The following is a 15,406-nucleotide window of genomic DNA, read 5'->3' on the forward strand; positions in this document are numbered from 1 at the left end:
TGGTGAAAGGATATAAACATGCAGTTTTTAGATAAAACAATCCGAATTACAATCATTTGAAAAAATGTTTTAAATCACTGTTGATTATAGAAATGTGTAGAGTACGAGCTAGTTCTCTGGAGGGCTTCAGGGTCAGCCAGAGTCGAAACAAATTAAAGTCCTTGGTCTTTAGCGGGAGAAGTGAAGGAGGTAGGCAAACTGCCACACGGCTTGTCAAAGATGCCTCCTTGATTCTGCATTCCTGAGTCACCAGCTTCTCTCCTATTCATCCTGCCACCAAGGGCCCTCTCTCCTTCCACCTTCCAATCCTTGTCTCTGATTATCTCAACACCAAACATTCAGCAAGCAACAACAGTGAGAAGAGCCATTTATCCAAATATATGCTAATAGAGTCATTGCCCGTCACATCGAATAGGTAATTAGCTTTAAGTGCTCTGGTGTCTGATTCAAGCACACCTTTTTGAAGTTTCAGCCCTCCACAGAAATGTACATTGGAACAGCTGTGAAGTATCACTTCATACCTACCAGATTAGCTAATATGGCATAAAAGAAAAATGACAATAATTGGAGGGGATGTGGGAAAACTGGGACACTAAAGCACTTTTGATACAATTGTTAACTAATCCAATGATTCTGTACAGCAATTTGGAACTGGACTCAAAGGGCAATAAAATTGTGCAGACCCTTTAAATAAATAATTGCCAGAAATACATTATATTTTCTTTTTCTCTTGCTAATGTCAAGTCTAGAACATGGGTCTTTGTAGTCATAATCCAAACATCACAACTTCCTTAGTGACAACTCTGGAAATGGCCTCTGGAGAATTATCCTTAAGAACCATTTTTGTATCTTTCAGAAAAATAACAATCATGGCATACTAGTCATAAAACAGACTTTAAGGATGTAGTTCAGCCTCACCTTCATTGGTAGCATCACATTTCAATTCAGTATTGTGTAACTTAAATGGTACATGGAATTTCTTGCATGGAAACTCTGCTAACTTCAATTAGCCACACATCTGCAATTCATCATCTTAGAGAATTGCCTGAGAGGTTAAGTTACTGTAAGTGAATGACTTTTCCATGATTTCATAGCCTGGATATGTCATGAGCAAGACTTGAACCAGATCTTTAAAACTCCAATATCAGTTCTCTATCCTTTTTGAGAGGAGTGGGAGAAGACATTCAAGATTAAATGACTTGTCCAGGATCACACAGCTTCTGTGTCTGAGGTCAGATTAAAATTCAGTTTCTCTGAACTTCAGGAGTGATGTTTTATCCTTTGAGCTACCTATCTGTCCACCTCTACCTTTTCACCGCATTGTCTCTCTTAATACATCACTTTTAAAAAAATGACCAAAAAGATATGGCCTATTTTCACCTTTTTGTTTGTTTGTTTTGCTTTTTCTCTCTCATGGTTTTTTTTTCCCTTTTGTTCTGATTTTTTTTTACACAACATGACAAATATGAAAATATATTTAAAAGAATTGCACATTTTTAACCTATATCAAATGCTTGCTGTGTTGGGGACAGGAGAAGTAAAAGAGAAAGAAAGAAAAAATTTGGAAAACAAAGTCTTACAAAAATGAATATTGGAAATTATCTTTCAGTGTACTTGAAAAAATAAAATCCTATTGAGAAAAAATAAATTTAAAAAAGTTTTTAAAATAGAATAATAATAATAGAAAATAGAAATAGAAAAATAAAAGATATGGTCTAAAATGACTAGGTATGGTTTTAAACTATATCTGGTAATTGGCATAGTGAACTGACATTAAGGAAACTTTCTACTATTGTAAATAGGAACGTGGTCAGCAATTTAAAGTTTTCACAAATTCCCTAGGGTTCTGAAAGTTTAAGTAATGACCAACATAAAAAAGCCAGTAAATGTCAATGGTGGTTATTTGAACCCAGGTTTTCCTGACTCAAGACCAATTCTTTGCCTCTGATTCTTCTCAAATATTGCATAATACTAACTAAATAATATTCTGTTGATTTGACTTCTTCAACTAAATATTTGCAAGATAATAGATTCCAAAGTAACCTTAAAAGTTGTCAACACTCTCAACATATGTAAAGACTGACCTGTAGATTGTTTCCAAAATAAACACATGATCCCGTCTTAACATGATCCTCTTTTCTTTCCTTTTTTCTCAGCAAGAGCCAACCACTCGGATCTTAACCATCTTTTCTTCTAATTCCCACTCATTTGTCACAGTCAGCAAAGGAGGAATTCTCAGTTTCTGGGACAATAACTTACAGCTTCAGAAGACATATGAGGTGATGATCCCAATGGGAGAGCTGCAGGGGTGCAAAATCATGTGTAGGATATACATTCCAAAAGAGGATATCTGATGCCTCTTGTAGTAATGAAAATAAAAATTTGAAAGCATTAGGTTTCAGTGGCCAACAGTCCATCCACAGGAAAGAACAGGTTTGATGATTGTTCTTTCCCAGGCATTTTGATTACTTGGGAAAGCAATTCATTTGTTACAAAACATAATACTAACATATTTTATAGTGTTGAGGGGAAAAGGAAGGGAATGAGCATTTATTGAGTACCTATTTTGTACTAAGTACTATATTTAGTAATTTTGATTCTCACAACAATCTTGTGAAATAGGTACTATAATTATCCCCATTTTACAGTTATAAAACTTAACTGAGGTAAACAGAAATTAAATGACTTGCCCAGAGTAATATAGCTAGTGAATGTTTGAGGTTGGTTTTGAACTCAAGACTTCCTAATTCCAGGCTCACTGCTCTATCTCCTGCAGCTGTACCGCCTGGTTGACTAAAAACATAAAATAGAATAGTTTTAAGTATTGTTGGAAGATTAAGACTACATAAGTTTTTTCTCTATTTAGTTTATATGTTTTAAAGGTCATGATTTGACTTCTGATGTAGCTAAACTTACATAATGTTGAAGCAAATTACATTAAAATTCTGTGTATCTAATATATAAAGAATTGTTCCTTTCCAAAGACACATAGCACAGGACCTACTTTCTAAATTTACTCTTTTCACTCCCATTCTATGATCTTCCTTCTGGTGAAGGAAAAGGGAATTTTATTCCAAGAGGCATTTTTCCATTTAATTTGAGGAAATGCCTTCCAATAATTAGGGTTAGCCAGAAGTGAGATGAGCCTCTTCAAGAGGTATTTGGATCCACTTTATCAGAGGTCTTCAAAGTGAAGCTGAATGACTTCTCAGAGATGTTTATGAAGGGCAGGAGGGGTTTCTTCTCAAGAAACAGATTTGTCCTAAAAACCCCATGAGTTGAATCCCAGCACTAACATTCTTTGGTTCTGAATAAATTGCATTAGAGGATAGACTCTGGTCCTGGAATTGCTTCTGAGGAGCTCAGGGTGGCACCAGAGCCCCACTTTTGAGACCTCTATCTCCCAGCTTTGTTTTCTAACAGATGTCAGCAGATGCTGTTGAGGCTTCAACAGTAAAGAAGAAGATTAAAATTTGGACAACAGATGCTGTCTACATGCCTAACATTCATAAAATTGCTGTTGCTACAACCGGCAGAAAAATATACTTTTTTGAAGTGTCTCTGGGCCCCATCTTTGAAGATTTCCATCTATTTGGTAGGATTAACAACCCTGAACAGTCTACATTTACAATTTGCATTTACATAACTATTATGTTTATTTAATGCTTTATAGTTCATAGTACAATAACTTTATGAGGTAAATATCATAAATATATGTAGAATTATAAGGTATTTAAAGTGAGAAATAAGTCATTGGATTCAATTTCATTTTTTATGAAGAAAAGAATGAGGTCTAGAGAGTAAGTGATAGAAATGAGTCAACTTAAAACTTCTGATTATGAATCTTTATTAATCCCATTTAAGAGATAAAAAACTGAAGTTCAAGGATATAGTTACATGACAATATAGTCACATGGCTAGAAGGTGAAAGAGCTAAAACACAAAGCCAAGTCCCTTAACAAATAATCATTTGCCACACAATCCGAAGAATGAGTTTACTATAAACAAATTGAAAAGAACATCATTGTCATTGAAGAGGTCTGATGAATTTTGGGGTTTTACTTATATCTAATTATCTTTCCACTTTGAATTTTTTTAGCTATGTGACCCTAGGCAAGTCATTTAATTTCTGTCAATTTCAGTTTCCTTATCTGTAAAATGGGGGTAATTATAACAATACCTCCCAGAGTTGCTATGAGATTAAATTAATATAATAATTGTAAAATGCTTTGCAAACTTTAAAGCACTATATAAATAGTATGTATTTTATATTCAGACAGCTAAGTGATATAGTAGATAGAACCCTCGGCCTGGAGTCAGGAAGAGCTGAGTGAAAATTCAACCTCAGTTATTTCTTAGCTATGTGACCCTAGACACATCACTTAACCATGAAGTCTCAATTTCAATCTCAAGTCTCAATGAAATTGTCTCAATTTCCTCAGCTGTGAAATGAGCTGGAAAAGGAAATTAGAAACTTCTCCAGTGTCTTTACCAAGAAAACACCAAATGGAAGCATAAAGAATCAATCAAAAATAAAAAACAACAAATTATTTCTTTGTTTTCTTTAAGCATTGATAGAATTTTCATTTAAGTCAGCCTTCTCCATTTTTACAAATATACAACCATATCTTGGGTTAGTAGAGTCAATCACAATAATAAGATTTAAGGAAGCCAGTTAAATAATCATATGTGTATTTATTAACATTGTTAACCAATGTTAATAATATTTAATAGTATTCAAGAATAAACATGGACAACCTGATAACAAGCTTGTCTTAATAAAACCAGTCCTTTGATTACTGTTGCCAAGCTTATATATTTCTAGTTTGTTAGCACATGGCAGGGCATATATTCCAATGTAATAATGAAGAAAAACACCATGATGACATATTGGGAAAGTACTTTACTAATAAATCATCTACTTTATAGATGGGAAAATGTGATCTAGGCTTTATATTATGAGAAAAGATTTAGACTACAAGTTGAGAAATTAATTAGTCTTGTCTCTGATGCTAATGTTCTCTATAGCTTTGGATAAGTCACTTGTTTGAATTTCAGTCTCCCCAACTATAAAATGAGGGATTAAGTATGATGACCATTCTTTGAACTTTCTTATTCATTTACCCAGTATTGGACCCAAAGACCTTTTGTCCATCATCGTTAACTTCAAGCCTATACTACTCTTTCCCTGCATGGACAGTGTTATCTATGCAAAGAGGTCATTTTTTTTTTAACTTTTAACCTTTATTTAGCTATCTATCTACATGTAGATACACACACACACACACACACACACACACACACACACACACATGATTATATAGGTATAGAATTATAAATATACATGTGATATAATGTATATGTATATTTGAGTGTGTGTATATGTATATATACACATAACTTTTTTCTCTGTTTCTACAGCCCTGAACTACATTCCAACATCAATGTTCTACTGGTACAACACAGAAGTAAGTATAAAAAATATCTGCTATATAAATTGGATTAGGATGTAATTATGTTGCATCATCTTTTGTAGTAGTATCTATATATGTTTCAGTATGAAAATATTTACTACAAAATTTGTCTGAAGCTTTCAAGGTTATCTTCTGGCTATATATATATGTTATATATATATACTATTCAGGACTAAAAAGATTTCAACTGTGAGTGATAGGTTTTTTTGAATCTGTAATATTCAACATAATATGTAATATTCAATATAATATAATAATTCAATAATTCAATATAATAAGATCTACAATAATAATAAGATCTACAAATTTCTTTTAACATTGTAACCCTAAGAAGACTATGTAATAGTAAAATAACTAGACTCTTCAGAATAGAAACTAAAATAACTGGAAGCTGAGTGGATGTCCATCAGTTGGAGAATGGCTGAATAAGTTATGGTATATGAATGTTATGGAATATTATTGTTCTATAAGAAACTATCAGCAGGATGATTTCAGAGAAGACTGGAGACACTTACATGAATTGATGCTGAGTGAAATGAGCAGAATCAGGAGATCATTATACATGGCAACAAGAAGATTATATGATGATCAATTCTGAAGGACATGGCTCTTCTCAACAATGAGATGATTCAAGCCAGTTCCAATGATCTTGTGATAAAGAGAGCCATCTACACCCAGAGAGATGGGTGTACTGAGTGTGGACGACAGCATAGCATTTTCACTCTTTTTGTTTTTGTTTGCTTGCATTTTATTTTCTTTCTCATTTTTTCCTTTTTGATTTGATTTTTCTTGTGCAGCAAGATAATTGTATAAATATGTATACATATATTGGATTTAACATATATATTTTTACCATGTTTAACATATATTGAATTACTTGCCATCTGAGGAGAGGGTGGGGGAAAGTAGGGGAATTGGAACATAAAGTTTTGCAAGAGTTAATGTTCAAAAATTATCCATACATGTGTTTTGAAAATAAAAAGCTTTAATAAAAAAATTTTTGAATATAACTAGGACAATAGTGAAAGTCCCTGCCAATGATCAAATGGTGAATGAACAAATCAAGGAGAAATCTCTGGTCCTGAGATTCCCAAATGATGAGGTATTGACTTTCTGAGAAGCTTGGCCATAGTAAGAACAAACTTAGAGGAAACCAATTATTCCCTGGTGCAAACAACTGAGGAATGCTTTTAATACAAAAAATGAATTTTATTCCTTGAACTTCTGGATTTTCTTTGGGAGTTGCATACATGAGAATGGTAAAACCAAACTCTCAGTTTATATTCCTGGGTAGATCTCCTTATGCACCAAGAAAGTCTTGGGTTTTTGGGTCTGAGCCTAGAACAGGTATTATACCTAGAGGGCAATTGTTTTTAAATTCATTTAATTTACTTCTTTTATCAATGAAAATGCATGAATCTTCAGACCATCTGGACCTTCTACAAAAGCCTGCTGTAGTGGGAAATATGGTATGAGGTGACCCTAGGGTCCCAAAAGCTATGTCAGTGGCACATAAAGTCTGTCAGGTTTTACCATGCTATAAAGCTTTTTTTTTTTTTTTAATTTTTTATTTAATAATTACTTTATATTGACACTCGTTTCTGTTCCGATTTTTTTTCCCCTCCCTCCCTCCACCCCCTCCCCTAGATGGCAAGCAGTCCTTTATATGTTGGATATGTTGCAGTATATCCTAGATACAATATATGTTTGCAGAACCGAACAGTTCTCTGTTGCATAGGGAGAATTGGATTCAGAAGGTATAAATAACCCTGGAAGAAAAACAAAAATGCAGATAGTTCACATTCGTTTCCCAGTGTTCTTTCTTTGGGTGTAGCTGCTTTTGTCCGTCATTTATCAATTGAAACTCAGGTCTCTTTGTCAAAGAAATCCACTTCCATCAAAATATGTCCTCATACAATATCGTTGTCGAAGTGTATAATGATCTCCTGGTTCTGCTCATTTCACTTAGCATCAGTTCATGTAAGTCTCGCCAGTCCTCTCTGTATTCATCCTGCTGGTCATTTCTTACAGAACAATAATATTCCATAACATTCGTATACCACAATTTACCCAGCCATTCTCCAATTGATGGGCATCCATTCATTTTCCAGTTTCTGGCCACTACAAACAGGGCTGCTACAAACATTTTGGCACATACAGGTCCGTTTCCCTTCTTTAGTATTTCTTTGGGATATAAGCCCAATAGAAACACTGCTGGATCAAAGGGTATGCACAATTTGATAATTTTTTGGGCATAATTCCAGATTGCTCTCCAGAATGGTTGGATTCGTTCACAACTCCACCAACAATGCATTAGTGTCCCAGTTTTCCCACATCCCCTCCAACATTCATCATTATTTTTTCCTGTCATCTTAGCCAATCTGACAGGTGTATAGTGGTATCTCAGAGTTGTCTTAATTTGCATTTCTCTGATCAATAATGATTTGGAACACTCTTTCATATGAGTGGTAATAGTTTCAATTTCATCCTCTGAAAATTGTCTGTTCATATCCTTTGACCATTTATCAATTGGAGAATGGCTTGATTTCTTATAAATTTGAGTCAGTTCTCTATATATTTTGGAAATGAGGCCTTTATCAGGACCTTTAACTGTGAAAATGTTTTCCCAGTTTGTTGCTTCCCTTCTAATCTTGTTTGCATTAGTTTTATTTGTACAAAGGCTTTTTAATTTGATGTAATCGAAATTTTCTATTTTGTGATCAGTAATGGTCTCTAGTTCATCTTTGGTCACAAATTTCTTTCTCCTCCACAAGTCTGAGAGATAAACTATTCTATGTTCCTCTAATTTATTTATAATCTCGTTGTTTATGCCTAGGTCATAGACCCATTTTGATCTTATCTTGGTATATGGTGTTAAGTGTGGGTCCATGCCTAATTTCTGCCATACTAATTTCCAATTATCCCAGCAGTTTTTATCAAATAATGAATTCTTTTCCCAGAAGTTAGGGGCTTTGGGTTTGTCAAACACTAGATTGCTATAATTGACTATTCTGTCTTGTGAGCCTAGCCTTTTCCACTGATCCACTAATCTATTTCTTAGCCAATACCAAATGGTTTTGGTGACTGCTGCTTTATAATATAATTTTAGATCAGGTACAGCTAGGCCACCTTCATTTGATTTTTTTTTTCATTAATTCCCTTGAGATTCTCGACTTTTTATTGTTCCATATGAATTTTGTTGTTATTTTTTCTAGATCAATAAAATATTTTCTTGGAAGTCTGATTGGTATAGCACTAAATAAATAGATTAGTTTAGGGAGTATTGTCATCTTTATTATGTTCGCTCGGCCGATCCAAGAGCACTTAATATTTTTCCAATTATTTAAGTCTGACTTTATTTGTGTGGAGACTTTTTTATAATTTTGCTCATATAATTCCTGACTTTCCTTTGGTAGATAGATTCCCAAATATTTTATGGTATCAACAGTTATTCTGAATGGAATTTCTCTTTGTATCTCTTGCTGTTGGGTTTTGTTGGTGATGTATAAAAATGCTGAGGATTTATGGGGATTTATTTTGTATCCAGCTACTTTGCTAAAATTATGAATTATTTCCAATAGCTTTTTGGTAGAATCTCTGGGGTTCTCTAGGTATACCATCATATCATCTGCAAAGAGTGATAGTTTGGTTTCCTCATTGCCTACTCTAATTCCTTTAATATCTTTCTCGACTCTTATTGCCGAGGCTAGTGTTTCTAATACGATATTAAATAATAATGGTGATAGTGGGCAACCTTGCTTCACTCCAGATCTTACTGGGAAAGGTTCCAGTTTTTCCCCATTGCATATGATGCTTACTGATGGTTTGAAATATATGCTCCTGACTATTTTAAGGAAAAGTCCATTTATTCCTATGCTCTCAAGTGTTTTTATTAGGAATGGATGTTGGATTTTATCAAATGCTTTTTCTGCATCTATTGAGATGATCATGTGGTTTTTGTTTGTTTGGTTATTGATATAGTCAATTATGCTAATAGTTTTCCTAATATTGAACTAGCCCTGCATTCCTGGTATAAATCCTACTTGGTCATAGTGTATTATCCTGGTGACGATTTTCTGTAATCTTTTTGCTAATATTTTATTTAAGATTTTAGCATCAATATTCATTAGGGAGATTGGTCTATAATTTTCTTTCTCTGTTTTCAGCCTACCTGGTTTAGGTATCAGTACCATGTCTGTGTCATAAAAGGAGTTTGGTAGGACTCCTTCAATCCCTATTTTTTCAAATAGTTTATATAACATTGGAGTTAATTGTTCTTTAAATGTTTGGTAGAATTCACATGTAAATCCATCTGGTCCTGGGGATTTTTTCTTAGGGAGTTGATTGATAGTTTGTTCTATTTCTTTTTCTGAGATGGGACTGTTTAGGATATTTACTTCTTCCTCTGTTAGTTTGGGCAAGCTGTATTTTTGGAGGTATTTTTCTATTTCATTTAAGTTGTCGAATTTATTGGCATAAAGTTGGGCAAAGTAACTCCTAATTATTGCTCTAATTTCCTCTTCGTTAGTGGTGAGTTCTCCCTTTTCATTTTTAAGACTAACAATTTGATTTTCCTCTTTCCTTTTTTAAATCAGATTTACTAAGGGTTTGTCTATTTTGTTGGTTTTTTCATAGAACCAACTCTTAGTTTTATTAATCAATTCAATAGTTTTTTTACTTTCAATTTTATTGATCTCACCTTTTATTTTTAGAATTTCAAGTTTAGTGTTTAACTGGGGGTTTTTAATTTGTTCCTTTTCTAGCATTTTTAATTGCAAACCCAATTCATTGACCTTCTCTTTCTCTATTTTATACAAATAGGCCTCTAGAGATATGAAATTTCCCCTTATTACCGCTTTGGCTGCATCCCATACATTTTGGTATGATGTCTCATTATTATCGTTTTCTTGGGTGAAGTTATTAATTATGTCTATGATTTGCTGTTTCACCCAATCATTCTTTAGTATGAGATTATTTAGTTTCCAATTATTTTTTGGTCTACTTCCCCCTGCTTTTTTGTTGAATGTAATTTTCATTGCATCGTGGTCTGAAAAGGATGCATTTACTATTTCTGCCTTACTACATTTGAGTTTGAGGTTTTTATGTCCTAATATATGGTCAATTTTTGTATAGGTTCCATGAACTGCTGAAAAGAAAGTGTATTCCTTTCTGTCTCCATTACATTTTCTCCAGAGATCTATCATATCTAACTTTTCTAGTATTCTATTTACCTCTTTGACTTCTTTCTTATTTATTTTGTGGTTTGATTTATCTAATTCTGAGAGTGCAAGGTTAAGATCTCCCACTATTATAGTTTTACTGTCTATTTCTTCTTGCAGCTCTCTTAGTTTCTCTTTTAAGAATTTAGATGCTACCCCACTTGGTGCATATATGTTTAATATAGATAGTGCTTCATTATCCATGCTACCCTTTAGCAAGATATAGTGCCCTTCCTTATCTCTTTTAATTAGATCAATTTTTGCTTTAGCTTGATCTGAGATCAGGATGGCTACCCCTGCTTTTTTGACTTCACCTGAAGCATAGTAGATTTTGCTCCAACCTTTTACCTTTAACCTGCATGTATCTCCCCGCTTCAGGTGTGTTTCCTGTAAACAACATATTGTAGGATTCTGGCTTTTAATCCATTCTGCTAACCGCTTCCTCTTTATGGGGGAGTTTACCCCGTTCACATTTATGGTTAGAATGACCAATTCTGTATTACTTGCCATCTTGTTAACCCGGTTTATGCTTTTCTCCCTTCTTTCCCCTTTCCCCCCCTTCCCAGTATTAAGCTTGTGAGCACCACTTGCTTCTCACAGCCCTCCCTTTTTAGTATCCCTCCCCCCGCCTTAGAGTTCCTCCCCCTATCTTACCCCTTTCCCTCCCAGTTCCCGTATTCCCTTCCGCTTAGCTTATTCCTTCCCTTTTCACTTTTCCCTTCTCACTTTTCAATGAGATGGGAGAAGTTTCACCATAGATTGAATATGTCTTAAGATTTTTCACTTAAAGCCAATTCTGAAGGCAGTAAGATACCCACTATATTCATCCCCCTCCATTCTTTCTCTCAGATATAATAGGTTTCCTATGCCTCTTCATGAGATGTACTACCCCCACTTTACCCTTTTTCTGGTACAATGTCCTTTCCACATCAATTTCTAGAACAAGGTATACATGTATTCTTTATACATCTATATAGTCAAAATATAGTTCCCAAGATTAATCTTTACCTTTTTAGATTTCTCTTGAGTTCTATATTTGTAGATCAAACTTTTTGTTAAGTTCTGGCTTTTTCATCAGAAATAGATGAAATTCGCTTACTTCGTTGAATGTCCATCTTCTTCCCTGGAAAAAGATGCTCATTCTCGCTGGGTAAGTTATTTTTGGTTGCATACCAAGTTCCTTAGCCTTTCGGAATATCATATTCCAGGCCCTTCGATCTTTTAATGTGGATGCTGCCAGATCCTGGGTGATCCTTATTGTGGCTCCTTGATACTTGAATTGGGTTTTTCTAGCCGCTTGCAATATTTTTTCCTTCATCTGAGGGTTCTGGCATTTGGCCACTATATTCCTTGGTGTTTTGATTTTAGGATCCCTTTCAGTGGGTGATCGATGAATCCTTTCAATGTTTATTTTTTCCTCTGTTCCTATGACTTCTGGGCAGTTCTCTTTGATAATTTCCTGGAAAATAGTGTCCAGGCTCTTTTTTTCATCATGTTTTTCTGGGAGTCCAATGATTCTCAGATTGTCTCTCCTGGATCTGTTTTCCAGGTCTGTTGTCTTCCCCAGAAGGTATTTCACATTTTTCTCCATTGTTTGATTTTTTTGGATTTGCTTGACTGATTCTTCTTGTCTCCTCGAGTCATTCAATTCCACTTGTTCAATTCTGATTTTCAGTGAAGTATTCTCTTCACTCACTTTTTTAAAATCTTTTTCTAATTGTCCAATTGAGTTCTTTTGTTCTGTGGAATTTTTTTCCATTTCGCCAATTTTGTTTTTTAGAGAGCTGTTTTCTGTTTCCAGTTCACTAATCCTATTTTTCAAGGATTTTACTTCTTTATCCACTCTCTCTTTAACTGACTTCTCCAGGCTCTTTTGCCAAGCCTCCCATTTTTCTTCTAGCTCCCTTGTGAGAGCCTTTTTAATCACTTCTATGAGGTTCATCTGTGCTGAGGAACAGATGATCTCCTCCTTTGGGGATTCACCTGGGGACTGCCTGTTTTTAGTCTCCTCAGGATTTAGAGTCTGCTCTCTATATGTATAGAAGCTGTCAAGGGTTAAAGTCCTCTTCAGCTTCTTGCTCATTCTGTCTAATAATCAGAGACTGGCTAGCAAAGAAAAACAGAAAAAACTGGAGTCTTTCTTTGGGGGGGGGCTGGGTGTGTTATCGCGCTTCCTCTACAGACTGCAGGGGGCAGCAGTGAGGCACTAGCAGGACTGTGTGCGCCTGCGCTCTGAGATCCCAAAGCGTGCTGAGTCACTGTGGGGGGGGAAGGGGGGGGCGGCCAGGTCCTGAGAGACTCCAGCTGTTTGGGGTTGTATTCTTCAGCCCCGGTGTTTTTAGCTTCTCTGCTGGGCTGCTGACTTGCTGCCGGAGCAAAGTATCCAAACCTGTAGCGAAGCTCTCCCCGCAGAGACAGCTGCGATCACTCCCCACCCCCTCTCCAGTCTGCTCCCGTGCTCTCACTGCCGCTGCCCGCTGCCTGCGCCCGATCTAAAACCGTCCCAGCCCTCCAGTAGAGACAGACCTTTCTTGGCGGATCTCAAGGATGGCTTCTCTTGGTAACTATTTGTGGGTTTTTTCAGTCAAGCATTGATTCAGAGGCTTGTAATGAAGTGGATAGTGAGAGAAAGCGTGGAGCTTATGCAGCTGTGAGCCTCCTCTCCGCCATCTTAACCGGAAGACGCTATAAAGCTTTAAGAATAACCCCAAGAATAGACTGGCTCTGTTAGCTATGCTGGACTAGTAGAATAGTGACATGGAGATTTTTTTCTGGCCATAGCACTCTAAAACAAAAAAATGCAAAGTGAGCATCAGTTCTGTGTGCCTCCCCCCACGTCTGCTATGATAATGGAAGAGTGAGGTTGGGGACAGGACAGAGACTTTTAAACTTTGTGGACTGAAGTACTCTTAAAATATAGAGAATAAGAATAAATCAAATAATAATAAAAAAGTAATGGGAATAAAATGAGGCCTCTTCCATATTCCTTATATGCTGTCTACTGCTGGAGTTATCCCAAAGAGGCTACATCTCTTTTTTTCTCCCCCTCTCTCTTTTTTTTTTTACTTGACCTATGATTTTTTCAGCATAAGGAACTCCCAGAAAATAACTCAATCAATGAAGTTAGGCACCTTTTTGGAAACTTGTAGTTTTAGAAAATTGCCTGGGGACATTGAAAGATTTAAGAGGTTGGCCCAAGGCAAGTCAGTCAGGGCAGATCAGAGTAGAGACTTCAAACTCATGTCTTTCAGACTCTGGGGTCAACTCTCCACCTCACCATGCTACTACTTAACCCCAATATTCTTAGTAAATTACAGAAAACAATTATTTTATCCCCTTGCCAAATATTAAACCTCCTAAAAATACTAGTTGGAAAAAGATTTTTCCTAAAACAATTTCCATCTGTCTTTCACTGATATCAAATAAAAGATGAGAACAAGAATAATAATTTTTTCGTTGTAGTAAGTTTTTTTAATCTTTATTTTTAATACACATTGCTTTATGAATGATGTTAGGAGAGAAAAATCAAATCAAAATGGAAAAACCATGGGAGAGAGAAAAAAACAGATTAAAAAGAAGTGAACATAGCATGTCTTGATTTACATTCAGTCTCCTTAGATCTTTTTTTGGATGCAGATGGCATTTTTTGTTCAAAGTCTATTGCGGGGGCAGCTAGGTGGCGCAGTGGATAGAGCACCAGCCCTGAAGTCAGGAGGACCTGAGTTCAAATCTGGTCTCAGACACAGTCTAGCTGTGTGACCCTGGGCAAGTCACTTAACCCCAATTGCCTCAGCAAAAAAAAAAAAAAAAAAACGTCTATTGGGATAGCTTTAGATTACACAACTGCTGAGAAGAGCCAAGTCTTTCATAGTTGATCAACACACATTCTTGCTATTACTGAGTATGATGTTTTGCTGGTTCTGCTTGTTGCAATCAGCATTAGTTCATGTAAATCTTTCCAGGCCTTTCTATAATCATCTTCATTACTTCAATTCATTACTCCAATTACTTCAATACTGTTCATTATTTTTTAAAGAGCAATAATATTCCATTATATTTATGTATCATAGCTTGTTCAGCAATTCCCCAATTGATGGGCATCCACTCCATTTCCAATTCTTTGCTACCACAAAAAGAGATGCTACAAACATATTTGTATATGTGGGTCCTTTTCTCTTCTTTATGATTTCCTTGAGATACAGATCTAGGAATGGCACTGGTGGAACAAAGAGCACGCACAGTTTTATAGCCCTTGGGGCATAATTCCAGATTGCTTTCCAAATTGTTCTCCAAAATGGTTGAATCACTTCACAATTCCGCCAACAATGCATTAGTGTCCCAAATTTTTCCATATCCTCTTCAACATTTATCATTATCTTTTCCTGTCATCTCAGCCAATCTGAGAGATATGAGGTGGTACCTCAGAGCTGTTTTAATTTGCATTTCTCTAATTAGTAGTGATTTAGAGCATTTTTTCATATAACTATAAATGGTTTTAATTTCATCATCTGAAAATTGTCTGTTCATATTCTTTGACCATTTAGCAATTGAGGCATGACTTGTATTATTATAAATTTGATGCATTTTTAATATAATTTAGAAATGAGACCTTTATCAGAAATAATGACTGTAAAGATTTTTTCCCCAGCTTTGTATTTCCCTTTTAATCTTGTTTCTGTTGGTTTTGTTTGTGCAAAACCTTAATATAATCAC

The 15,406-nt window shown here is 35.3% G+C and overlaps 1 protein-coding gene across 1 annotated transcript in view; it reads left to right on the forward strand.

Moving 5' to 3' along the window:
- The window catches only part of LOC127560555 (WD repeat-containing protein on Y chromosome-like), a 115,797-nt gene that overhangs the window by 42,617 nt on the left and 57,774 nt on the right, over positions 1-15,406 (forward strand). The window contains exons 6-8 of the mRNA XM_051995231.1: positions 2,157-2,279; positions 3,424-3,595; positions 5,422-5,468. Of these exons, the coding sequence (XP_051851191.1) occupies positions 2,157-2,279; positions 3,424-3,595; positions 5,422-5,468 (342 nt within the window). The remainder of the gene's footprint in view (positions 1-2,156; positions 2,280-3,423; positions 3,596-5,421; positions 5,469-15,406) is intronic.

The sequence above is a fragment of the Antechinus flavipes genome, chromosome 4 (assembly GCF_016432865.1).
Source record: "Antechinus flavipes isolate AdamAnt ecotype Samford, QLD, Australia chromosome 4, AdamAnt_v2, whole genome shotgun sequence".
In the NCBI taxonomy this organism is placed as follows: Eukaryota; Metazoa; Chordata; class Mammalia; order Dasyuromorphia; family Dasyuridae; genus Antechinus; species Antechinus flavipes.